The sequence below is a fragment of the Carcharodon carcharias genome (genome assembly GCF_017639515.1).
Source record: "Carcharodon carcharias isolate sCarCar2 chromosome 36 unlocalized genomic scaffold, sCarCar2.pri SUPER_36_unloc_18, whole genome shotgun sequence".
NCBI lineage: Eukaryota > Metazoa > Chordata > Chondrichthyes > Lamniformes > Lamnidae > Carcharodon > Carcharodon carcharias.
The window spans coordinates 86920-114810 of NW_024470735.1; the positions used below are offsets into that span (position 1 = coordinate 86920).

The 27891-nt window shown below is 54.8% G+C and overlaps 1 protein-coding gene across 1 annotated transcript in view; it reads left to right on the forward strand.

Annotated features, from left to right (window-relative positions):
- adam15 (ADAM metallopeptidase domain 15) overlaps positions 1 to 27891 on the forward strand; it is a gene marked incomplete at both ends in the record, with an annotated part of 129989 nt that overhangs the window by 55201 nt on the left and 46897 nt on the right. Inside the window, 7 exons of the mRNA XM_041181717.1 lie at positions 11269 to 11446; positions 12211 to 12276; positions 15654 to 15725; positions 18865 to 19034; positions 19587 to 19671; positions 24567 to 24715; positions 26526 to 26703. Of these exons, the coding sequence (XP_041037651.1) occupies positions 11269 to 11446; positions 12211 to 12276; positions 15654 to 15725; positions 18865 to 19034; positions 19587 to 19671; positions 24567 to 24715; positions 26526 to 26703 (898 nt within the window). The remainder of the gene's footprint in view (positions 1 to 11268; positions 11447 to 12210; positions 12277 to 15653; positions 15726 to 18864; positions 19035 to 19586; positions 19672 to 24566; positions 24716 to 26525; positions 26704 to 27891) is intronic.

Here is a 27891-nt window from a genome sequence, read left to right on the forward strand (position 1 = left end):
AGCACAGTCCAGACCCTGTCTCCCCCACTCCCCCACACTCTCATACAGCACAGTCCAGACCCTGTCTCCCCCACACTCTCATACAGCACAGTCCAGACCCTTTCTCCCCCACTCCCCCACACTCTCATACAGCACAGTCCAGACCCTGTCTCCCCCACACTCTCATACAGCACAGTCCAGACCCTGTCTCCTCCACACTCTCATACAGCACAGTCCAGACCCTGTCTCCCCCACTCCCCCGCACTATCATACAGCACAGTCCAGACCCTGTCTCCCCCACTCCCCCACACTCTCATACAGCACAGTCCCGACCCTGTCTCCCCCACTGCCCCACACTCTCATACAACACAATCCAGACCCTGTCTCCCCCACTCCCCCACACTCTCATACAGCACAGTCCAGACCCTGTCTCCCCCACACTCTCATACAGCACAGTCCAGACCCTGTCTCCCCCACTCCCCCACACTCTCATACAGCACAGTCCCGACCCTGTCTCCCCCACTGCCCCACACTCTCATACAACACAATCCAGACCCTGTCTCCCCCACTCCCCCACACTCTCATACAGCACAGTCCAGACCCTGTCTCCCCCACACTCTCATACAGCACAGTCCAGACCCTGTCTGCCCCACACTCTCATACAGCACAGTCCAGACCCTGTCTCCCCCACACTCTCATACAGCACAGTCCAGACCCTGTCTCCCCCACACTCTCATACAGCACAGTCCAGACCCTGTCTCCCCCACACTCTCATACAGCACCGTCCAGACCCTGTCTCCCCAACACCCTCATACAGCACAGTCCAGACCCTGTCTCCCCCACACTCTCATACAGCACAGTCCAGACCCTGTCTCCCCCACTCCCCCACACTCTCATACAGCACAGTCCAGACCCTATCTCCCGCACACGCTCATACAGCACAGTCCAGACCCTGTCTCCCCCACACTCTCATACAGCACAGTCCAGACCCTGTCTCCCCCACACTCTCATACAGCACAGTCCAGACCCTGTGTCCCCCACACTCTCATACAGCACAGTCCAGACCCTGTGTCCCCCGCACTCTCATACAGCACAGTCCAGACCCTGTGTCCCCCACACTCTCATACAGCACAGTCCAGACCCTGTCTCTACCACACTCTCATACAGCACAGTCCAGACCCTGTCTGCCCCACACTCTCATACAGCACAGTCCAGACCCTGTCTCCCCCACACTCTCATACAGCACAGTCCAGACCCTGTCTCCCCCACTCCCCCACACTCTCATACAGCACAGTCCAGGCCTTGTCTCCCCCACTCCTCCACACTCTCATTCAGCACAGTCCAGACCCTTTCTCCCCCACTCCCCCATACTCTCATACAGCACAGTCCAGACCCTGTCTCCCCCACACTCTCATACAGCACAGTCCAGACCCTTTCTCCCCCGCTCCCCCACACTCTCATACAGCACAGTCCAGACCCTGTCTCCCCCACACTCTCATACAGCACAGTCCAGACCCTGTCTTCCCCACACTCTCATACAGCACAGTCCAGACCCTGTCTCCCCCGCACTCTGATACAGCACAATCGAGACCCTGTCTCCCCCACACTCTCATACAGCACAGTCCAGACCCTGTCTCCCCCACACTCTCATACAGCACAATCCAGACCCTGTCTCCCCCACAATCTCATACAGCGCAGTCTAGACCCTGTCTCCCCCACGCCCCCACACTCTCATACAGCACAGTCCAGACCCTGTCTCCCCCACACTCTCATACAGCACAGTCCAGACCCTGTCTCCCCCACTCCCCCACACTCTCATACAGCACAGTCCAGACCCTTTCTCCCCCACACTCTCATACAGCACAGTCCAGACCCTGTCTCCCCCACTCTCATATAGCCCAGTCCAGACCCTGTCTCCCCCACACTCTCATACAGCACAGTCCAGACCCTGTCTCCCCCACACTCTCATACAGCACAGTCCAGACCCTGTCTCCCCCACACTCTCATACAGCACAGTCCAGACCCTGTCTCCCCCACACTCTCATACAGCACAGTCCAGACCCTGTCTCCCCCAAACTCTCATACAGCACAGTCCAGACCCTGTCTCCCCCACACTCTCATACAGCACAGGCCAGACCCTGCCTCCCCCACACTCTCATACAGCACAGTCCAGACCCTGTCTCCCCCACAATCTCATACAGCACAGTGCAGACCCTGTCTACCCCACACTCTCATACAGCACAGTCCAGACCCTGTCTCCCCCACACTCTCATACCGCACAGTCCAGACCCTGTCTCCCCCACACTCTCATACAGCACAGTCTAGACCCTGTCTCCCCCACACTCTCATACAGCACAGTCCAGACCCTGTCTCCCCCACACTCTCATATAGCACAGTCCAGACGCTGTCTCCCCCACACTCTCATACAGCACAGTCCAGACCCTGTCTCCCCCACTCCCCCACACTCTCATACAGCACAGTCCAGACCCTGTCTCCCCCACACTCTCATACAGCACAGTCCAGACCCTGTCTCCCCCACACTCTCATACAGCACAGTCCAGACCCTGTCTCCCCCACACTCTCATACAGCACAGTCCAGACCCTGTCTCCCCCACACTCTCATACAGCACAGTCCAGACCCTGTCTCCCCCACACTCTCATACAGCACAGTCCAGACCCTGTCTCCCCCACACTCTCATACAGCACAGTCCAGACCCTGTCTCCCCCACAATCTCATACAGCACAGTGCAGACCCTGTCTCCCCCACACTCTCATACAGCACAGTCCAGACCCTGTCTCCCCCACACTCTCATACCGCACAGTCCAGACCCTGTCTCCCCCACACTCTCATACAGCACAGTCCAGACCCTGTCTCCCCCACACTCTCATACAGCACAGTCCAGACCCTGTCTCCCCCACACTCTCATATAGCACAGTCCAGACGCTGTCTCCCCCACACTCTCATACAGCACAGTCCAGACCCTGTCTCCCCCACTCCCCCACACTCTCATACAGCACAGTCCAGACCCTGTCTCCCCCACACTCTCATACAGCACAGTCCAGACCCTGTCTCCCCCACACTCTCATACAGCACAGTCCAGACCTTGTCTCCCCCACACTCTCATACAGCACAGTCCAGACCCTGTCTCCCCCACACTCTCATAGAGCACAGTCCAGACCCTGTCTCCCCCACACTCTCATACAGCACAGTCCAGACCCTGTCTCCCCCACACTCTCATACAGCACAGTCCAGACCCTGTCTGCCCCACACTCTCATACAGCACAGTCCAGACCCTCTCTCCCCCACACTCTCATACAGCACAGTCCAGACCCTGTCTCCCCCACACTCTCATACAGCACAGTCCAGACCCTGTCTCCCCTATACTCTCATACAGCACAGTCCAGACCCTGTGTCCCCCACACTCTCATACAGCACAGTCCAGACCCTGTGTCCCCCGCACTCTCATACAGCACAGGCCAGACCCTGTCTCCCCCACACTCAAATACAGCACAGTCCAGACCCTGTCTCTCCCACACTCTCATACAGCACAGTCCAGACCCTGTCTGCCCCACACTCTCATACAGCACAGTCCAGACCCTGTCTCCCCCACACTCTCATACAGCACAGTCCAGACCCTGTCTCCCCCACTCCCCCACACTCTCATACAGCACAGTTCTGACCGTGTCTCCCCCACTCCCCCACACTCACATACAGCACAGTCCAGACCCTGTCTCCCCCACTCCCCCACACTCTCATACAGCACAGTCCAGACCCTGTCTCCCCCACACTCTCATACAGCACAGTCCAGACCCTTTCTCCCCCACTCCCCCACACTCTCATACAGCACAGTCCAGACCCTGTCTTCCCCACACTCTCGTACAGCACAGTCCAGACCCTGTCTCCCCCACACTCTCATACAGCACAGTCCAGACCCTGTGTCCCCCACACTCTCATACAGCACAGTCCAGACCCTGTCTCCCCCACACTCTCATACAGCACAGTCCAGACCCTGTCTCCCCCACACTCTCATACAGCACAGTCCAGACCCTGTCTCCCCCACACTCTCATACAGCACAGTCCAGACCCTGTCTGCCCCACACTCTCAGACAGCACAGTCCAGACCCTGTCTCCCCCACACTCTCATACAGCACATTCCAGACCCTGTCTCCCCCACTCCCCCACACTCTCATTCAGCACAGTCCAGACCTTGTCTCCCCCACTCCTCCACACTCTCATACAGCACAGTCCAGACCCTGTCTCCCCCACTCCCCCACACTCTCATACAGCACAGTCCAGACCCTGTCTCCCCCACACTCTCATACAGCACAGTCCAGACCCTGTCTCCCCCACACTCTCATACAGCACAGTCCAGACCCTGTCTCCCCCACACTCTGATACAGCACAATCGAGACCCTGTCTCCCCCACACTCTCATACAGCACAGTCCAGACCCTGTCTCCCCCACACTCTCATACAGCACAGTCCAGACCCTGTCTCCCCCTCACTCTCTTACAGCACAGTCCAGACCCTGTCTCCCCCACACTCTCATACAGCACAGTCTAGACCCTGTCTCCCCCACTCCCCCACACTCTCATACAGCACAGTCCAGAAGCTGTCTCCCCCACACTCTCATACAGCACAGTCCAGACCCTGTCTCCCCCACTCCCCCACACTCTCATACAGCACAGTCCAGACCCTGTCTCCCCCACACTCTCATACAGCACAGTACAGACCCTGTCTCCCCCACACTCTCATACAGCACAGTCCAGACCCTGTCTCCCCCACACTCTCATACAGCACAGTCCAGACCCTGTCTCCCCCACACTCTCATACAGCACAGTCCAGACCCTGTCTCCCCCACACTCTCATACAGCACAGTCCAGACACTGTCTCCCCCACACTCTCATACAGCACAGTCCAGACCCTGTCTCCCCCACACTCTCATACCGCACAGTCCATACCCTGTCTCCCCCACACTCTCATACCGCACAGTCCAGACCCTGTCTCCCCCACACTCTCATACAGCACAGTCCAGACCCTGTCTCCCCCACACTCTCATACAGCACAGTCCAGACCCTGTCTCCCCCACACTCTCATATAGCACAGTCCAGACGCTGTCTCCCCCACACTCTCATAGAGCACAGTCCAGACCCTGTCTCCCCCACTCCCCCACACTCTCATACAGCACAGTCCAGACCCTGTCTCCCCCACACTCTCATGCAGCACAGTCCAGACCCTGTCTCCCCCACACTCTCATACAGCACAGTCCAGACCCTGTCTCCCCCACACTCTCATACAGCGCAGTCCAGACCCTGTCTCCCCCACACTCTCATACAGCACAGTCCAGACCCTGTCTCCCCCACACTCTCATACAGCACAATCCAGACCCTGTCTCCCCCACACTCTCATACAGCACAGTCCAGACGCTGTCTCCCCCACACTCTCATACAGCACAGTCCAGACCCTGTCTCCCCCATGCTCTCATACAGCACAGTCCAGACCCTGTCTCCCCCACACTCTCATACAGCACAGTCCAGACCCTGTCTCCCCCAATCCCCCACACTCTCATACAGCACAGTCCAGACCCTGTCTCCCCCACACTCTCGTACAGCACAGTCCAAACCCTGTTCTTCCCACACTCTCATACAGCACAGTCCAGACCCTGTCTCCCCCGCACTCTCATAGAGCACAGTCCAGACCCTGTCTCCCCCACACTCTCATACAGCACAGTCCAGACCCTGTCTCCCCCACACTCTCATACAGCAAAGTCCAGACCCTGTCTCCCCCACACTCTCATACAGCACAGTCCAGACCCTGTCTCCCCCACACTCTCATACAGCACAGTCCAGACCCTGTCTCCCCCACACTCTCATACAGCACAGTCCAGACCCTGTCTCCCCCACACTCTCATACAGCACAGTCCAGACCCTGTCTCCCCCACACTCTCATACAGCACAGTCCAGACCCTGTCTCCCCCACACTCTCATACAGCACAGTCCAGACCCTGTGTCCCCCACACTCTCATACAGCACAGGCCTGACCCTGTCTCCCCCACACTCTCATACAGCACAGTCCAGACCCTGTCTCTCCCACACTCTCATACAGCACAGTCCAGACCCTGTCTTCCCCACACTCTCATACAGCACAGTCCAGACCCTGTCTCCCCCACACTCTCATACAGCACAGTCCAGACCCTGTCTCCCCCACTCCCCCACACTCTCATACAGCACAGTCCAGACCCTGTCTCCCCCACTCCCCCACACTCTCATACAGCACAGTCCAGACCGTCTCCCCCACTCCCCCACACTCTCATACAGCACAGTCCAGACCCTGTCTCCCCCACACTCTCATACAGCACAGTCCAGACCCTTTCTCCCCCACTCCCCCACACTCTCATACAGCACAGTCCAGACCCTGTCTCCCCCACACTCTCATACAGCACAGTGCAGACCCTGTCTCCCCCACATTCTCATACAGCACAGTCCAGACCCTGTCTCCCCCATACTCTCATACAGCACAGTCGAGACCCTGTCTCCCCCACACTCTCATACAGCACAGTCCAGACCCTGTCTCCCCCACACTCTCATACAGCACAGTCCAGACCCTGTCTCCCCCACACTCTCATACAGCACAGTCTAGACCCTGTCTCCCCCACTCCCCCACTCTCTCATACAGCACAGTCCAGACCCTGTCTCCCCCACACTCTCATACAGCACAGTCCAGACCCTGTCTCCCCCACTCCCCCACACTCTCATACAGCACAGTCCAGACCCTGTCTCCCCCACACTCTCATACAGCACAGTCCAGACCCTGTTTCCCCCACACTCTCATACAGCACATTCCAGACCCTGTCTCCCCCACACTCTCATACAGCACAGTCCAGACCCTGTCTCCCCCACGCTCTCATACAGCACAGTCCAGACCCTGTCTCCCCCACACTCTCATACAGCACAGTCCAGACCCTGTGTCCCCCACACTCTCATACAGCACAGTCCAGACCCTGTCTCCCCCACAATCTCATACAGCACAGTCCAGACCCTGTCTCCCCCACTCCCCCACACTCTCATACAGCACAGTCCAGACCCTGTCTCCCCCACACTCTCATACCGCACAGTCCAGACCCTGTCTTCCCCACACTCTCATACAGCACAGTCCAGACCCTGTCTCCCCCACACTCTCATACAGCACAGTCCAGACCCTGTCTCCCCCACACTCTCATACCGCACAGTCCAGACCCTGTCTCCCCCACACTCTCATATAGCACAGTCCAGACCCTGTCTCCCCCACACTCTCATACAGCACAGTCCAGAACCTGTCTCCCCCACACTCTCATACAGCACAGTCCAGACCCTGTCTCCCCCACTCTCCCACACTCTCATACAACACAGTCCAGACCCTGTCTCCCCCACACTCTCATACAGCACAGTCCAGACCCTGTCTCGCCCACACTCTCATACAGCACAGTCCAGACCCTGTCTCCCCCATACTCTCATACAGCACAGTCCAGCCCCTGTCTCCCCCACACTCTCATACAGCACAGTCCAGACCCTGTCTCCCCCACACTCTCATACTGCACAGTCCAGACCCTGTCTCCCCCACTCCCCCACACTCTCATACAGCACAGTCCAGACCCTGTCTCCCTCACACTCTCATACAGCACAGTCCAGACCCTGTCTCCCCCAGACTCTCATACAGCACAGTCCAGACCCTGTCTCCCCCACACTCTCATATAGCACAGTCCAGACGCTGTCTCCCCCACACTCTCATAGAGCACAGTCCAGACCCTGTCTCCCCCACTCCCCCACACTCTCATACAGCACAGTCCAGACCCTGTCTCCCCCACACTCTCATGCAGCACAGTCCAGACCCTGTCTCCCCCACACTCTCATACAGCACAGTCCAGACCCTGTCTCCCCCACACTCTCATACAGCACAGTCCAGACCCTGTCTCCCCCACACTCTCATACAGCACAGTCCAGACCCTGTCTCCCCCACACTCTCGTACAGCACAATCCAGACCCTGTCTCCCCCACACTCTCATACAGCACAGTCCAGACGCTGTCTCCCCCACACTCTCATACAGCACAGTCCAGACCCTGTCTCCCCCATGCTCTCATACAGCACAGTCCAGACCCTGTCTCCCCCACACTCTCATACAGCACAGTCCAGACCCTGTCTCCCCCAATCCCCCACACTCTCATACAGCACAGTCCAGACCCTGTCTCCCCCACTCTCTCATACAGCACAGTCCAGACCCTGTCTCCCCCACACTCTCGTACAGCACAGTCCAAACCCTGTTCTTCCCACACTCTCATACAGCACAGTCCAGACCCTGTCTCCCCCGCACTCTCATAGAGCACAGTCCAGACCCTGTCTCCCCCACACTCTCATACAGCACAGTCCAGACCCTGTCTACCCCACACTCTCATACAGCAAAGTCCAGACCCTGTCTCCCCCACACTCTCATACAGCACAGTCCAGACCCTGTCTCCCCCACACTCTCATACAGCACAGTCCAGACCCTGTCTCCCCCACACTCTCATACAGCACAGTCCAGACCCTGTCTCCCCCACACTCTCATACAGCACAGTCCAGACCCTGTCTCCCCCACACTCTCATACAGCACAGTCCAGACCCTGTCTCCCCCACACTCTCATACAGCACAGTCCAGACCCTGTGTCCCCCACACTCTCATACAGCACAGGCCTGACCCTGTCTCCCCCACACTCTCATACAGCACAGTCCAGACCCTGTCTCTCCCACACTCTCATACAGCACAGTCCAGACCCTGTCTCCCCCACACTCTCATACAGCACAGTCCAGACCCTGTCTCCCCCACACTCTCATACAGCACAGTCCAGACCCTGTCTCCCCCACTCCCCCACACTCTCATACAGCACAGTCCAGACCCTGTCTCCCCCACTCCCCCACACTCTCATACAGCACAGTCCAGACCCTGTCTCCCCCACTCCCCCACACTCTCATACAGCACAGTCCAGACCCTGTCTCCCCCACACTCTCATACAGCACAGTCCAGACCCTTTCTCCCCCACTCCCCCACACTCTCATACAGCACAGTCCAGACCCTGTCTCCCCCACACTCTCATACAGCACAGTCCAGACCCTGTCTCCCCCACACTCTCATACAGCACAGTCCAGACCCTGTCTCCCCCACACTCTCATACAGCACAGTCTAGACCCTGTCTCCCCCACTCCCCCACTCTCTCATACAGCACAGTCCAGACCCTGTCTCCCCCACACTCTCATACAGCACAGTCCAGACCCTGTCTCCCCCACTCCCCCACACTCTCATACAGCACAGTCCAGACCCTGTCTCCCCCACACTCTCATACAGCACAGTCCAGACCCTGTCTCCCCCACTCCCCCACACTCTCATACAGCACAGTCCAGACCCTGTCTCCCCCACTCCCCCACACTCTCATACAGCACAGTCCAGACCGTCTCCCCCACTCCCCCACACTCTCATACAGCACAGTCCAGACCCTGTCTCCCCCACACTCTCATACAGCACAGTCCAGACCCTTTCTCCCCCACTCCCCCACACTCTCATACAGCACAGCCCAGACCCTGTCTCCCCCACACTCTCATACAGCACAGTCCAGACCCTGTCTCCCCCACACTCTCATACAGCACAGTCCAGACCCTGTCTCCCCCACACTCTCATACAGCACAGTCTAGACCCTGTCTCCCCCACTCCCCCACTCTCTCATACAGCACAGTCCAGACCCTGTCTCCCCCACACTCTCATACAGCACAGTCCAGACCCTGTCTCCCCCACTCCCCCACACTCTCATACAGCACAGTCCAGACCCTGTCTCCCCCACACTCTCATACAGCACAGTCCAGACCCTGTTTCCCCCACACTCTCATACAGCACATTCCAGACCCTGTCTCCCCCACACTCTCATACAGCACAGTCCAGACCCTGTCTCCCCCACGCTCTCATACAGCACAGTCCAGACCCTGTCTCCCCCACACTCTCATACAGCACAGTCCAGACCCTGTCTCCCCCACACTCTCATACAGCACAGTCCAGACCCTGTCTCCCCCACAATCTCATACAGCACAGTCCAGACCCTGTCTCCCCCACTCCCCCACACTCTCATACAGCACAGTCCAGACCCTGTCTCCCCCACACTCTCATACCGCACAGTCCAGACCCTGTCTTCCCCACACTCTCATACAGCACAGTCCAGACCCTGTCTCCCCCACACTCTCATATAGCACAGTCCAGACCCTGTCTCCCCCACACTCTCATACAGCACAGTCCAGACCCTGTCTCCCCCACACTCTCATACAGCACAGTCCAGACCCTGTCTCCCCCACTCTCCCACACTCTCATACAACACAGTCCAGACCCTGTCTCCCCCACACTCTCATACAGCACAGTCCAGACCCTGTCTCGCCCACACTCTCATACAGCACAGTCCAGACCCTGTCTCCCCCATACTCTCATACAGCACAGTCCAGCCCCTGTCTCCCCCACACTCTCATACAGCACAGTCCAGACCCTGTCTCCCCCACACTCTCATACTGCACAGTCCAGACCCTGTCTCCCCCACTCCCCCACACTCTCATACAGCACAGTCCAGACCCTGTCTCCCTCACACTCTCATACAGCACAGTCCAGACCCTGTCTCCCCCACACTCTCATACAGCACAGTCCAGACCCTGTCTCCCCCACACTCTCATACAGCACAGTCCAGACCCTGTCTCCCCCATGCTCTCATACAGCACAGTCCAGACCCTAACCACTTGCTCTGTGAAAGAGTTTCTCCTCGTGTCTCCATCGCTTCTTTTACCAATCCCCTTAAATCTGGGTTTCTCTGCTTCTCGTTCCTTCCTCCCAATGGGAACAGTTTCTCCCCATCGACTCCGTGATTCTGAACACCTCCATCAAATCTCCTCTCAACCTTCTCCAAGTAAAACATTCCCAACCTCTTCAACATGTCCACGTAACTGAAGTTCCTCATCCCTGGAACCGTTCTCGTGAATCTGTCCTGCACTCTCAGAAAGAAACTTTATTAGATATTGAAGGGTGAGTGAGGAGGGCAGATGGATAACAAACAGGGTTAGAGGAAACTGATTCAGTTGAAGAGCTAGCATTAGAATGTTGGGTCCAATGGCTTCAATCTGTGCTACAGCTGCTTTGATGAATATTGATGTATGGGAGAATTGACGTGAAGCCTCATTGTCCAGAATCAACAGCCAACGACGTCCATCTCCAGGCCGCCCTTTGAAATGTTTCTCTTTTCTCCCCCCTCTCAGAGGTTTAATCGTGTTAACTAAAAATCAAAGTTATGGGATTGAGCCCCTTGTGGGGGTCAACAATCAAGTGCACCTTATTCACAAGATCCAACCTGTCCACTTCAATAAGAAACGGTGTGCTGTCAGTCACCAATCTCTGGAACATGTTCCTCAGGCGGACGAGTCACATCTTCACAGGGTATGAGCTTGGATCAGAGGAATATGTGGTGGGAGGATTAGTGGGTGAGAAGGATGGTCTTTGATAGGAGGGTTAGAGGGCTGGTCTTCAATGTGAGGGTCAGTGGGCAAGCGGGATGGTTTTTGATGCGAGAGTTAGGAGATTAGGGGGATAGTCTTCAATGGGGGAGTTCGGGGATGAGAGAGATGGTCTTTGATGGGTAAGTTATGGGATGACAGAGATGGTCTTCGATGGGAGAGTTAGGGGATTAGAGGGATGGTCTTTGGGTGAGTTAGGGGATTAGAGGGATGGATTTTGATGGGAGGATTAGAGGGGAGGTCTTCGATGGGAGAGTTAGGGGATGAGAGGGATGGTTTTCGATGGGAGGATTAGAGGGGAGGTCTTCGATGGGAGAGTTAGGGGATTAGAGGGAATGTCTTCGATGGGAGAGTTAGGAGATTAGAGGGAGGGTTTTTGATTGGTGAGTTAGGGGATTAGAGGGATGGTCTTCAATGGGAGAGGTAATGAATTAGAGGGAGGGTCTTCGATGGGAGAGTTAGAGGATTAGAGGGATGGTCTTCGATGGGAGAGTTAGTGGATTAGAGGGAGGGTCTTCGATGGGAGAGTTAGTGGATTAGAGGGATGGGCCAAGTGGCCTTTTTATATTGTAGACGTACTTGTGTTCCATTGCAGATGTTTTCCCAGGGTTGTCAGGTGAACATAAATGTATTGCATCGAATACTTTAAGACTGAATCTTTATGAATTTAATGACTTCTTCCCCCAGTCGAAGAGAGACATTCTCACGGAAACCAAATACATTGAGCTGGTGATGGTTGCTGACAACAAAGAGGTAGGTGATTGACTGGGGGTCTCAACAATTAGAGGGCCAATTCCACATAGCTTAATGGGTAGGTTTTCAATTCAGAGGAAGTCCTGTTTAAACTGAATGTTGCACTGGAGATGAATGAGGCCATGTTCAGTTGTTCAGATGTTGAAATTCGCTTGGGGACTAGAGACAGGGTTTTCAATGGGAGAGTTTAATCAAAGACCATCCCTCTAACCCCCTAACTCCACCATTGAGGACCCTCCCCCAACTGTCCCACTGAAGACCATCCCTCTAATCCCCTAACTCCCCCATCGAAGACCATCCCTCTAATCCCCTAACCCTCCCATCAAAGACCATCCCTCTAATCCCCTAACTCTCCCATCAAAGACCATCCCTCTAATCCCCTAATTCTCCCATCGAAGACCATCCCTCTAATCCCCTAACTCTCCCATCAAAGACCATCCCTCTAATCCCCTAACTCTCCCATTGAAGACCCTCCCTCTAATCCCCTAACTCTCCCATCGAAGACCATGCCTCTAATCCCCTAACCCTCCCATCGAAGACCATCCTTCTAATCCCCTAACCCTCCCATCGAAGACCATCCCTCTAATCCCCTAACCCTCCCATCGAAGACCATCCTTCTAATCCCCTAACCCTCCCATCAAAGACCATCCCTCTAATCCCCTAAACCTCCCATCGAAGACCATCCTTCTAATCCCCTAACCCTCCCATCGAAGACCATCCTTCTAATCCCCTAACCCTCCCATCGAAGACCATCCCTCTAATCCCCTAACCCTCCCATCGAAGACCATCCTTCTAATCCCCTAACCCTCCCATCAAAGACCATCCCTCTAATCCCCTAAACCTCCCATCGAAGACCATCCTTCTAATCCCCTAACCCTCCCATCGAAGACCATCCCTCTAATCCCCTAACTCTCCCATCAAAGACCAGAAGAACATAACATTAGAACATAAGAACTAGTAGCAGGAACAGGAGTAGGCAATTCAGCCCGTCAAACCTGCCCCGCTATTCAATACGATCATGGGTGATCTCATTTCGGCCTCAACTCCAATTTCCCTCTCTCTTCCCATAACCTTTCAACCCGTTACTAATTAAAAACCTGTCTATCTCCTCCTCAAATTTATTCAGCCTCCTGGAATCCACTGCTCTCTGAGGTAGTGAATTCCACAGATTCACGACCCTTTGAGAAAAGTAATTCCTCCTCATCTCTGATTTAAATCTACCATCCCTTAGCCTAAAACTATGGCCTGTCATTCTAGAATGTCCCACAAGGGGAAATATCCACTCCACGTCTACTTTGTCTACCCCCTTTAGCATCTTATATACCTCAATTAGATCTCCTCTCATCCTTCTAAACTCTAGCGAGTATAGGCCTAAACTGCTCAATCTCTCCTCACAAGACACGCCCCACATCTCTGGAATCAATCTAGCGAACCTCCTCTGAACCACGTCCAATGCAACTACATTCTTCCTCAAGTAAGGGGACCTGAACTGTGCACAGTACTCGAGGTGCGGTCTCACCAATTCCTTGTACAGTTGCAACAGCACTTCCCTATTTTTATACTCTATTCCTTTAGCAATAAATGCCAAAATTCCATTTGCCTTCCTTATTACCTGCTGTACCATCCCTATAATCCCCTAACTCTCCCTTCGAATACCATCCCCCTAATCTCCTAACTCTCCCATTGAAGACCATCCCTCTAATCCCCTAACTCTCCCATCGAAGACCATCCCTCTAATCCCCTAACTCTCCCAATGAAGACCATCCCTCTAATCCCCTAACTCCCCCATCGAAGACCATCCCTCTAATCTCCTAACCATCCCATCGAAGACCAGAAGAACATAACATTAGAACATAAGAACTAGGAGCAGGAACAGGAGTAGGCAATTCAGCCCCTTGAGCCTGTCCTGCGATTCAATACGATCATGGGTGATCTCATTTCAGCCTCAACTCCAATTTCCCTCTCTCTCCCCATAACCTTTCAACCCGTTATTAATTAAAAATCTGTCTATCTCCTCCTTAAATTTATTCAGCCTCCTGGAATCCACTGCTCCCTGAGGTAGTGAATTCCATAGATTCACGACCCTTTGAGAAAAGTAATTCCTCCTCATCTCTGATTTAAATCTACCATCCCTTAGCCTAAAACTATGGCCTGTCGTTCTAGAATGTCCCACAAGGGGAAATATCCACTCCACGTCTACTTTGTCTACCCCCTTTAGCATCTTATATACCTCAATTAGATCTCCTCTCATCCTTCTAAACTCTAGCGAGTATAGGCCTAAACTGCTCAATCTCTCCTCACAAGACACGCCCCACATCTCTGGAATCAATCTAGCGAACCTCCTCTGAACCACATCCAATGCAACTACATTCTTCCTCAAGTAAGGGGACCTGAACTGTGCACAGTACTCGAGGTGCGGTCTCACCAATGCCTTGTACAGTTGCAACAGCACTTCCCTATTTTTATACTCTATTCCTTTAGCAATAAATGCCAAAATTCCATTTGCCTTCCTTATTACCTGCTGTACCATCCCTATAATCCCCTAACTCTCCCTTCGAATACCATCCCTCTAATCTCCTAACTCTCTCATCGAAGATCATTCTCCTAATCCTCCAACTCTCCCATTGAAGACCATCCCTTCAATACCCTAACTCTCCCATCAAAGACCATCCCTCTAATCCCCTAACTCTCCCATCAAAGACCATCCCTCTAATCCCCTCACCCTCCCATCGAAGACCATCCCTCTAATCCCCTCACTCTCCCATCAAAGACCATCCCTCTAATCCCCTCAACCTCCCATCGAAGACCATCCCTCTAATCCCCTCACTCTCCCATCAAAGACCATCCCTCTAATCCCCTCAACTTCCCATCAAAGACCATCCCTCTAATCCCCTCACCCTCCCATCGAAGACCATCCCTCTAATCCTCTAACTCTCCCATTGAAGACCATCCCTCCAATTCCCTAACCCTCCTATTGGTCCCCTTTTTCTCCCATCGAGCAGGGAGGTGGAGGGCTGGGGGAGTTCTCCCCAGTGTCTTGGGGCCAATATATGTTCCTCAATCAATGTCATTGGAAAACAGTTCATCCCTGTCATGTGGGATCATGCTGTGCACAAATTGGCTGTTGCTTTTCCAACATGACAACAGTGTCCACACTTAAATGGTACGCTGTTCGCTCAGGACATCCTGTGGTTAGGATAGGCACTAGCAAAATGCAAGTTACTTCTCTCAATGGGAGTGCAAGCAAAGGCAGCTGAGTTAGAGTTAGGCACCATGTGCCTGGAGACTTCGCCCAGTCACTGAGCTGAGACTGAGAAATGTGTGTGGATCGGGGAACATTCCCTTTATCATTTCCCCCTCCCTATCTCTCTCTGCAGTTTCGAGACAGCGGTTATAACCTCAAGTCCCTCCAGATGCGTCTGTTGGAAATAGCAAACCAGGTGGATGCAGTGAGTATAGAACCTTCTAGACAGTCTCCTGACACCTCGTGTCTGTCTGTGTGAGTCTAGCTGTTGCTTCTGATCGATCCTCACAGGATGCTGGCCTTGCCCCACCTCTGTCACCGAGATCTCTGCGTTCCCCAATTCCAGCCTCTTCACCATCTCCTCTCTCTGCCTCGCTCTCTCTCTCTCTGCCTCTCTCTCTCTCTCTCTGCCTCGCTCTCTCTCTCTCTGCCTCGCTCTCTCTCTGCCTCGCTCTCTCTCTCTGCCTCGCTCTCTCTCTGCCTCGCTCTCTCTCTCTGCCTCGCTCTCACTCTCTGCCTCGCTCTCTCTCTCTGCCTCGCTCTCTCTGCCTCGCTCTCACTCTCTGCCTCGCTCTCACTCTCTGCCTCGCTCTCACTCTCTGCCTCGCTCTCTCTCTCTGCCTCGCTCTCTCTCTCTGCCTCGCTCTCTCTCTCTGCCTCGCTCTCTCTCTCTGCCTCGCTCTCACTCTCTGCCTCGCTCTCTCTCTCTCTGCCTCGCTCTCACTCTCTGCCTCGCTCTCTCTCTGCCTCGCTCTCTCTCTCTGCCTCACTCTCTCTCTCTGCCTCGCTCTCTCTCTCTGCCTCGCTCTCTCTCTGCCTCGCTCTCACTCTCTGCCTCGCTCTCTCTCTCTCTCTCTGCCTCGCTCTCTCTCTCTGCCTCGCTCTCACTCTCTGCCTCGCTCTCTCTCTCTGCCTCGCTCTCACTCTCTGTCTCGCTCTCACTCTCTGTCTCGCTCTCTCTCTCTGCCTCGCTCTCTCTCTCTGCCTCGCTCTCTCTCTCTGCCTCGCTCTCTCTCTCTGCCTCGCTCTCTCTCTCTGCCTCGCTCTCTCTCTCTGCCTCGCTCTCTCTCTCTGCCTCGCTCTCTCTCTCTGCCTCGCTCTCTCTCTCTGCCTCGCTCTCACCCTCTGCCTCGCTCTCACCCTCTGCCTCGCTCTCACCCTCTGCCTCGCTCTCACCCTCTGCCTCGCTCTCACTCTCTGCCTCGCTCTCTCTCTCTGCCTCGCTCTCTCTCTCTGCCTCGCTCTCTCTCTCTGCCTCGCTCTCTCTCTCTGCCTCACTCTCTCTCTCTGCCTCGCTCTCTCTCTCTCTCTCTCTGCCTCGCTCTCTCTCTCTCTGCCTCGCTCTCTCTCTCTCTGCCTCGCTCTCTCTCTCTCTGCCTCGCTCTCTCTCTCTCTGCCTCGATCTCTCTCTCTCTGCCTCGCTCTCTCTCTCTCTGCCTCGCTCTCTCTCTCTCTCTGCCTTGCTCTCTCTCTCTCTGCCTCGCTCTCTCTCTCTGCCTCGCTCTCTCTCTCTCTGCCTTGCTCTCTCTCTCTCTGCCTCTCTCTCTCTCTCTGCCTCGCTCTCTCTCTCTCTGCCTCGCTCTCTCTCTCTCTGCCTCGCTCTCTCTCTGCCTCGCTCTCTCTCTCCCTGCCTCGCTCTCTCTCTCTCTGCCTCGCTCTCTCTCTCTCTGCCTCACTCTCTCTCTCTCTGCCTCGCTCTCTCTCTGCCTCGCTCTCGCTCTCTCTCTGCCTCGCTCTCTGCCTCGCTCTCTCGCTCTCTGCCTCGCTCTCTCTCTCTCTGCCTCGCTCTCTCTCTCTCTCTGCCTCGCTCTCTCTCTCTCTCTCTGCCTCGCTCTCTCTCTCTCTCTCTGCCTCGCTCTCTCTCTCTCTCTGCCTCGCTCTCTCTCTCTCTCTCTGCCTCGCTCTCTCTCTCTCTGCCTCGCTCTCTCTCTCTCTCTCTGCCTCGCTCTCTCTCTCTCTGCCTCGCTCTCTCTCTCTCTGCCTCGCTCTCTCTCTCTCTCTGCCTCGCTCTCTCTCTCTCTCTGCCTCGCGCTCTCTCTCTCTCTCTCTGCCTCGCGCTCTCTCTCTCTCTCTGCCTCGCTCTCTCTCTCTGCCTCGCTCTCTCTCTCTCTGCCTCACTGCTCTCTCTCTCTCTCTGCCTCTCTCTCTCTCTCTCTCTCTGCCTCACTCTCTCTCTCCCTCTCTGCCTCTCTCTCTCTCTCTCTCTGCCTCTCTCTCTCTCTCTCTCCCTGCCTCGCTCTGTCTCTCTCTCTCTGCCTCTCTCTCTCTGCCTTGCTCTCTCTCTCTCTGTCTCTCTCTCTCTGCCTCTCTCTCTCTGCCTCGCTCTCACTCTCTCTCGCTCTCTCTCTCTCTCTCTCTCTCTGCCGTGCTCTCTCTCTCTCTCTGCCTCTCTCTCTCTCTGCCTCGCTCTCTCTCTGCCTCGCTCTCTCTCTGCCTCGCTCTCTCTCTGCCTCGCTCTCTCTCTGCCTCGCTCTCTCTCTCTCTCTGCCTCGCTCTCTCTCTCTCTCTCTCTCTCTCTCTCTACCTCGCTCTCTCTCTCCCTCTCTGCCTCTCTCTCTCTCTCTCTCTCTGCCTCTCTCTCTCTCTCTCTCTCCCTGCCTCGCTCTGTCTCTCTCTCTCTGCCTCTCTCTCTCTGCTTTGCTCTCTCTCTCTCTCTCTCTGTCTCTCTCTCTCTCTGCCTCTCTCTGCCTCGCTCTCGCTCTCTCTCTCTCTCTGCCGTGCTCTCTCTCTCTCTGCCTCGCTCTCTCTCTCTCTCTGCCTCGCTCTGTCTCTCTCTCTCTCTCTCTGCCTCTCTCTCTCTCTCTCTCTGCCTCTCTCTCTCTCTCTCTCTCTGCCTCGCTCTCTCTCTCTCTCTGCCTCTCTCTCTCTCTCTCTCTGCCTCTCTCTCTCTCTCTCTCTCTGCCTCGCTCTCTCTCTCTCTCTGCCTCTTTCTCTCTCTCTCTCTCTCTCTGCCTCTCTCTCTCTCTGCCTCGCTCTCTCTCTCTCTGCCTCGCTCTCTCTCTCTGCCTCGCTCTCTCTCTCTCTGCCTCGCTCTCTCTCTCTCTCTGCCTCGCTCTCTCTCTCTCTGCCTCGCTCTCTCTCTCTCTCTGCCTTGCTCTCTGTCTCTCTCTCTCTCTGCCTCGCTCTCTCTCTCTCTCTCTCTCTGCCTCGCTCTCTGTCTCTCTCTCTCTCTCTCTGCCTTGCTCTCTCTCTCTCTCTGCCTCGCTCTCTCGCTCTCTCTCTGTCTCGGGGTCAGGTGGTGTCTGATAACGCGTTTGGGGGAGTGTCCGCCTGTGAGGGTGCCAGCTGCTGTTTCATTGCGATTGGCCGTTGCTGAATCATTGAGGTTGTGTTTCTGCCGCCAGTTCTACAGGCCTCTCAACATCCGGGTCGCCCTGGTTGGGGTGGAGGTGTGGAGCAAGCAGGATCCCTTTGAAGTTGTCAAGAGCCCAGGTGACACGTTGAAGAGCTTTTTAAAATGGAGGCAGGACAACCTTCTGTCGCGGCTTCCGCATGACAATGCACAGCTGTTGATGTAAGTCACGTGACCCAGCTCCCGCTGCCACCATGTCCCATATCGAATCTCCTCCTCTGAAGCCCTGGGCCCTGTCATCTGTGGCCCGTGAGGGACCGAACTGGTCAAGCCTGTGTAGGCCGCCTCCGAGCCTGAAGGCCGTGTGTTTGGGCCCCGCTCCCGGGGGGGGGGGGGGTGGCGGGGGGCTTGGGCCCCATAATCCAGGCCAACTCCCCCACCCCCCTGTGCCAACACTTGCGGGCGTGCTGCACTGTTGGGGGTGATTCTGCGGCATCAGACCCTGAGCCCACCCGCCTGAGAAGGTATCCGGGGCCCAGCAGCTCCGACAGGGCCACACCCCTTCAGCACCGCACTGGGAATGCCACCTGGGCCCCGGGAGCGGTGCTTGAACCTGTGACCACGTAGCTCCGAGACATGACTGCCGAGCACTGAGCCGCAGCTGACGCTGCTAGTCTTTACCGCCGGTTGCCAATGGAGTTTGTGTGCGAGCTCAGTGCATCGATAGAGAGAGGCAAATGAGTATAATCCCGATTCCGTCTTTCCACTTTCCAGAGGGGGCACTTTTAATGGTGGCACGGTTGGCATGGCGTCGCAGAGCTCGATGTGTTCCAAGGACCGTTCAGGTGGAGTCAATGTGGTGAGGGGATCAACTGTACTTGAGGCTGTGGGAGCCTGAGGCCTACATAAGCCAGGCGCACAGGCCATTCTCCCAAAGGATTCTGGGTGAAGTACCAGGGATGGGGAGACTTCAGTCCGTGTGGAGAGGCTGGGAGAAGCCGGGATTGTTCTCCTTAGAGCGAAGCAGGTTAAGGGGGGGATTGAATCGAGACGTTCAAAATCAGGAAGGGGGGGTTCAGACAGAGTAAATAAGGAGATACTGTGTCCACTTGGCAGGAGGGTCGGTAACCAGAGGGGACACAGATTGAAGAGAATCAGGAAGGGGGTTCGGACAGAGTAAATAAGGAGAAAGTGTTCCCACTGGGCAGGAGGGTCGGTAACCAGAGGGGACACAGATTGAAGAGAATCAGGAAGGGGGGGTTCGGACAGAGTAAATAAGGAGAAACTGTTCCCACTGGGCAGGAGGGTCGGTAACCAGAGGGGACACAGATTGAAGAGAATCAGGAAGGGGGGGTTCGGACAGAGTAAATAAGGAGAAAGTGTTCCCACTGGGCAGGAGGGTCGGTAACCAGAGGGGACACAGATTGAAGAGAATCAGGAAGGGGGTTCGGACAGAGTAAATAAGGGGAAACTGTTCCCACTGGGCAGGAGGGTCGGTAACCAGAGGGGACACAGATTGAAGAGAATCAGGAAGGGGGGGTTCGGACAGAGTCAATAAGGAGAAAGTGTTCCCACTGGGCAGGAGGGTCGGTAACCAGAGGGGACACAGATTGAAGAGAATCAGGAAGGGGGGGTTCGGACAGAGTCAATAAGGAGAAACTGTTCCCACTGGGCAGGAGGGTCGGTAACCAGAGGGGACACAGATTGAAGAGAATCAGGAAGGGGGTTCCGTCAGAGTAAATAAGGAGAAACTGTTCCCACTGGGCAGGAGGGTCGGTAACCAGAGGGGACACAGATTGAAGAGAATCAGGAAGGAGGGGTTCGGACAGAGTCAATAAGGAGAAAGTGTTCCCACTGGGCAGGAGGGTCGGTAACCAGAGGGGACACAGATTGAAGAGAATCAGGAAGGGGGGGTTCGGACAGAGTCAATAAGGAGAAACTGTTCCCACTGGGCAGGAGGGTCGGTAACCAGAGGGGACACAGATTGAAGAGAATCAGGAAGGGGGTTCGGACAGAATAAATAAGGAGAAACTGTTTCCACTGGGCAGGAGGGTCGGTAACCAGAGGGGACACAGATTGAAGAGAATCAGGAAGGGGGTTCGGACAGAGTCAATAAGGAGAAACTGTTCCCACTGGGCAGGAGGGTCGGTAACCAGAGGGGACACAGATTGAAGAGAATCAGGAAGGGGGGGTTCGGACAGAGTCAATAAGGAGAAACTGTTCCCACTGGGCAGGAGGGTCGGTAACCAGAGGGGACACAGATTGAAGAGAATCGGGAAGGGGGGGTTCGGACAGAGTCAATAAGGGGAAACTGTTTCCACTGGGCAGGAGGGTCAGTAACCAGAGGGGACACAGATTGAAGAGAATCAGGAAGGGGGTTCGGACAGAGTAAATAAGGAGAAACTGTTCCCACTGGGCAGGAGGGTCAGTAACCAGAGGGGACACAGATTGAAGAGAATCAGGAAGGGGGGGTTCGGACAGAGTCAATAAGGGGAAACTGTTTCCACTGGGCAGGAGGGTCAGTAACCAGAGGGGACACAGATTGAAGAGAATCAGGAAGGGGGTTCGGACAGAGTAAATAAGGAGAAACTGTTCCCACTGGGCAGGAGGGTCGGTAACCAGAGGGGACACGGATTGAGGAGAATCGGGAAGGGAACCAGAGCGGGGAGATGAGGAGAATTTGTTTTTATTTACACAGCGAGTTGTTGTGATCTGGAAGGCGCTGCCTGAAAGGGCGGTGGAAGCAGATTCAACAGGAACTTTCAAAAGGGGGGGGAATCGGATAAATACTGGAAGGGGGGACAATTGGCCGGGAAATGGGGAGATAGAACAGGGGTTGGGAGCGGGGACAAATTGGATAGATCTTTCAAAGAGCCAGCACTGACTAGATGGGCCGAAGGGCCTGTTACTGGGTTGTGGGTCTCCGAGATGGTTAAATATTAAGCAAGGTTTAGGCACAGTGAGGTGTGTGAGGCCCAGGGATGCCGCTAGTGTGACAGGAGTGTAGTGCTCTCCCAGTCAGTGTACAGAGAGCACAGAGTGCGCCTGGTGGGTGAGTGAGTGAGTGAAGGCCCCGCTGATCTGTAACTACTGAGCCGCAGGGAGCAGAGACTACCTGACCCCACTCCTGGCCCATCTCAGCTGACGTCTGTTGGCATCAGGGGAGACACCTCCTGGCCTTCGGTTGAAGGCTTCTGCTAGAACGAGGGGGAGAGGGGCTCCTTCACACCAACCACCCCCACCCCGCATGTACCCCCCCCACAACTGCCAAAACAACCGTGATTCCCCTCAGGGTTGAATAGGTGAAACAAGTCCGGTTTAATGTTCAGATGGGGTAGAACTCTGTGCTGTTAGGTTAATGCTCATCACTGTTGTCCAATCCCATCTGCAGTAGGGCCCTGTTTATTCTGGAATGTTCTTTGCAGATCACAACCACCCCCCTCCCCCTTGAATCTAGCACCACCTAGCCAACCGCTACCTAACGCACAAACAGTGCCCAGAACAACCCTGACCACTGCCTCTCCCACTATTCCACGACTAAGATCCACAGGAGCGGGTCCAGCTTCCTAATGGTCTTCAGATTGTCCCCTGGTCAAATATCAGGAGCATAAACCTAGCTGGACAACAACAACTTGCATTTATATATCCCCCTACAAAGTGGTCAGAACATCCCAAGGTGGCCCACAGGAATCTTATCGAGAAACAATTGACCCTGAACCCCATGGGGAGATATTAGGGACAGGAGACCCAATACTCGGTCAGGGAGGTCAGTTTTAAGGAGCATCTTAAAGGAGGAGAGAGAGCGGGAGAGAGAGAGGGAGACAGAGAGGGAGAGGGAGAGAGACAGACAGAGAGAGAGAGAGAGAGAGGCGAAGAGGTTTAGGGGGGCATTCCAGAGCTCAGGGCCCCCCCCAGGCAGCTGAAGGCCCGGCCGCCAATGGTGGAGCGATGGGAATCGGGGGATGGTCAAGAGGCCGGAATTGGAGGAGAGCAGAGATCTCGGAGGGTTGTAGGGGCTGGAGGAGGTTACAGAGATAGGGAGGGGGTGTAGGGACTGGAGGAGGTTACAGAGATAGGGAGGGTTGTAGGGGCTGGAGGAGGTTACAGAGATAGGGAGGGGTGTAGGGGCTGGAGGAGGTTACAGAGATAGGGAGGGTGTAGGGGCTGGAGGAGGTTACAGAGATATGGAGGGTTGTAAGGGCTGGAGGAGGTTACAGAGATAGGGAGGGGAGTAGGGGCTGGAGGAGGTTACAGAGATAGGGAGGGGTGTAGGGGCTGGAGGAGGTTACAGAGATAGGGAGGGGTGTAGGAGCTGGAGGGTGTTACAGAGATAGGGAGGGGTGTAGGGGCTGGAGGAGGTTACAGAGATAGGGAGAGGTGTAGGGGCTGGAGGAGGTTACAGAGATAGGGAGGGGTGTAGGGGCTGGAGGTGGTTACAGAGATAGGGAGGGTGTAGGGGCTAGAGGAGGTTACAGAGATAGGGAGGGGTGTAGGGGCTGGAGGAGGTTACAGAGATAGGGAGGGGTGTAGGAGCTGGAGGGTGTTACAGAGATAGGGAGGGGTGTAGGGGCTGGAGGAGGTTACAGAGATAGGGAGGGGTGTAGGGACTGGAGGAGGTTACAGAGATAGGGAGGGTTGTAGGGGCTGGAGGAGGTTACAGAGATAGGGAGGGGTGTAGGGGCTGGAGGAGGTTACAGAGATAGGGAGGGTGTAGGGGCTGGAGGAGGTTACAGAGATATGGAGGGTTGTAAGGGCTGGAGGAGGTTACAGAGATAGGGAGGGGAGTAGGGGCTGGAGGAGGTTACAGAGATAGGGAGGGGTGTAGGGGCTGGAGGAGGTTACAGAGATAGGGAGGGGTGTAGGAGCTGGAGGGGTGTTACAGAGATAGGGAGGGGTGTAGGGGCTGGAGGAGGTTACAGAGATAGGGAGAGGTGTAGGGGCTGGAGGAGGTTACAGAGATAGGGAGGGGTGTAGGGGCTGGAGGTGGTTACAGAGATAGGGAGGGTGTAGGGGCTAGAGGAGGTTACAGAGATAGGGAGGGGTGTAGGGGCTGGAGGAGGTTACAGAGATAGGGAGGGGTGTAGGAGCTGGAGGGTGTTACAGAGATAGGGAGGGGTGTAGGGGCTGGAGGAGGTTACAGAGATAGGGAGGGGTGTAGGGTCTGGAGGAGGTTACAGAGATAGGGATGGTTGTAGGGGCTGGAGGAGGTTACAGAGATAGGGAGGGGTGTAGGGGCTGGAGGTGGTTACAGAGATAGGGAGGGGTGTCGGGGTTAGAGGAGGTTACAGAGATAGGGAGGGGTGTAGGGGCTGGAGGAGGTTACAGAGATAGGGAGGGGTGTAGGGTCTGGAGGAGGTTACAGAGATAGGGAGGGTTGTAGGGGCTGGAGGATGTTACAGAGATAGGGAGAGGTGTATGGGCTGGAGGAGGTTACAGAGATAGGGAGGGATGTAGTGCTGAGTGTAACGCTGTGTGTGTGTGTCTGTGTGTGTGTGTGTGTGTGTGTGTGTGTGTGTGTGTGTCTGTGTGTGTGTGTGTGTGTGTGTGTGTGTGTGTGTGTGTATGTGTGTGTGTGTGTGTGTGTGTGTGTCTGTGTGTGTGTGTGTGTGTGTGTGTGTGTGTGTGTGTATGTGTGTGTGTGTGTCTGTGTGTGTGTGTGTGTGTGTGTGTGTGTGTGTGTGTGTGTGTGTGTGTGTGTGTGTGTGTGTGTAATGCTGCTCCCAGGATGATGTCTGATGCTGCCCTCTATCCCAGGATCACTCGGTCAGTGTACTTGGAGTCGCGTCGACTGTGGCTCATGAACTGGGACACAACCTGGGGATCAGTCACGATACGGACGATCGGAAATGCACCTGCCTGAATCCGAAGCGCCTCGGAGGCTGCATTATGGAGCCCTCGACAGGGTGAGACAGCAGAGGAGCTGGGGGGTGGGGCTGGTACAGAACAAGACAAAGCACTTTGCAAGGCACAAGGTCATGGATCATCAGCTCCTGGGTTTAAGTTCCCAGTCCAGAGACTTGAGCTCCATAATCGAGGCTGACACTCTGAGTGCCAGTATTCAGAACGTGTCACACAGAGAGTCAGTTCTGAGGGAGAGCTGAGAAATAGGCCATGTGCAGGTTCCGAGTTCAAACCTCACCAAGGCAAGGTGTGAAATCGAATTCAATCAGTTAGAAGCGGCCACCCGGAATTAGGTTATTGTTTTAAATAATTACCTAACTCCGTGCTGTACCTGTCCTGGGAGTGTTTGATGGGGACAGTGTAGAGAGAGCTTTACTCTGTATCTAACCCCGTGCTGTACCTGTCCTGGGAGTGTTTGATGGGGACGGTGTAGAGGGAGATTTACTCTGTATCTAACCCCGTGCTGTACCTGTCCTGGGAGTGTTTGATGGGGACAGTGTAGAGGGAGATTTACTCTGTATCTAACCCCGTGCTGTACCTGTCCTGGGAGTGTTTGATGGGGACAGTGTAGAGGGAGATTTACTCTGTATCTAACCCCGTGCTGTACCTGTCCTGGGAGTGTTTGATGGGGACAGTGAAGAGGGGGCTTTACTCTGTATCTAACCCCGTGCTGTACCTGTCCTGGGAGTGTTTGATGGGGACAGTGTAGAGGGAGATTTACTCTGTATCTAACCCCGTGCTGTACCTGTCCTGGGAGTGTTTGATGGGGACAGTGTAGAGGGAGATTTACTCTGTATCTAACCCTGTGCTGTACCTGTCCTGGGAGTGTTTGATGGGGACAGTGTAGAGGGAGATTTACTCTGTATCTAACCCCGTGCTGTACCTGTCCTGGGAGTGTTTGATGGGGACAGTGTAGAGGGAGCTTTACTCTGTATCTAACCCCGTGCTGTACCTGTCCTGGGAGTGTTTGATGGGGACAGTGTAGAGGGAGCTTTACTCTGTATCTAACCCCGTGCTGTACCTGTCCTGGGAGTGTTTGATGGGGACAGTGTAGAGGGAGCTTTACTCTGTATCTAACCCCGTGCTGTACCTGTCCTGGGAGTGTTTGATGGGGACAGTGTAGAGGAAGCTTTGCTCTGTATCTAACTCAGTATAAGGTATGAGCTGAAGAGAGGTAGGAAGTGTTGCTTGTTGGTGTAGTGGTCATTCCTGCACTGGTGATTTGGAGACATGGAGTTGAAACCCCATCATTGAATTTATATTCAATTAATTAATAAGCCTGTTATATGTGGATTTTCTGGACACCCCCTGTCATGTCACAACCCCAAACCCTCCCACTTAGAGGGAGACAGTGGTGTTGTGGTAATGTCACTGGGCTAGTAATCCTGAGGCCTGGGCTAATGCCCTGGGGGACAGGGGTTCAAATCCCACCCCGGCCGCTGGTGGAATTTAAATCCGATGAATAAATCTGGGAATATAAAGCGAGTCGCAGTGACGGTGACCATGACGACCATCATCGATTGTCATAAAAACCCCATCTGGGTCACTAATGCCTCTTTTTAGGGAGGGAAATCTGCCCCCCTTACCCAGTCTGGCCTACACGTGACTCCAGACCCACAGCCCACGTGGTCGACTCTTAAACTGCCCCCCACTGAAATGGCCGAGCCAGACCCTCAGTTCCGGGGGGTAATTAGGGACGGGCAGCAAGTGCTGGTCTCTGCGGCGATGCCCCGGTCCCATGCGTGAATTGTCAGCCTGGTTTTGAGTCGAGGTGTGACCCTGAACCCTCTGTTGTGTTTGTTCCTGAGACAGCTTCCTCCCTGGACAGGCCTTCAGCAGCTGCAGTGAGGACGATCTGCAGAGGAGCTTGAAACAAGGAGGAGCCATGTGTTTGTTCAACTTCCCAGCGTCCGATCGGCTGTTTGGGGGTCAGCGGTGTGGGAACCTGTACGTGGAGCAAGATGAGCAATGTGACTGCGGCCTGGCTGATGTGAGCAGAATTCGGAGATAACCAGTGGGGATGGAACACGGTTGTGCCCCAGAGGGGATGGGATGCAGGGTGAATGGGGACCAGCGCTGCTTTGGCTTTCCATCATGAAGCTGAACGCTTTTACTGAAAAGCAATGGGCAGAAATCTTTACCCCCCCCGCCACCCCTCCCCCCCCCCCGCTCCTGCTGGAGTGTCAGTCCTGACTCAGTGGACACCCTCTTCCCGCCACGTTACGAGGTTCTGGGCTGAATCCCCACTCCCCAGCACAAAATCCAGGCCGACTCGCCCCAGTGCTGAGGGAGTGCTGTACTGTCAGAGGTGCGGTCTTTCAGATGACGCCTCTAGACACTCAATCGCAGGATCTTTACAGTGCAGAAGGAGGCCATTCAGCCCATCGAGTCTGCACTGGCTCTCTGACAGAGCTTTCCACCTAGTCCCACTACCCTGCCTTATCCCTGTGCCCCTGCACATTCTCTCTTTTCAGGTAGCTAACCCATTCCCTTTTCAATACCTCGATCGAACCTGCCTCCATCCCTCTCAGGAATTTCGTTCCTGACTCCAACCACCTCACATCACATTTACTCCTTTTTCCAATTATTTTCAATCTGTGCCCCCTAGTCCTTGATGCTCTCTTGAGTGGGAACAGTTTTCCCCTATTTACCCTGTCCACACCCCTCAGGATCTTGAACACCTCAATGAAGTCTCCCCTCAGCCTCCTTTTCTCCGAGGTAAACAGTCCCAACCTCTCCAACCTATCCTCATAGTTACAGTTCTCCATCCCGGGAATCGTTCTTGTGAATCTCCTCTGTACTCTCTCCAATTCCTTCACATCCTTCCTCAGGTATGGTGCCCAGGACTGAGTGCAGCACTCCAGATGAGGCCTAACTAGTGTCTTATACATGTTCAACATGAGCTCCTTACTCTTGTACTCAATGCCCCTATTATTACAGCCTAAGAGACTATATGCTTTATTAACAGCTCTCTCAACATGCCCTGCCATATTCAGTGACCTATGTACATATTCACCGAGGTCCCTCTGTTCCTCCACCTCCTTTAGACTCTCGCCCTTTATTTTACACTCTCTCCATACCCTTCCTGCCAAAACGAACCACCTCACACTTCTCCGCATTGACTTCATCTGCCCGATCCACTAACATGTCCATGTCCTTTTGAAGTTCAATACTATCC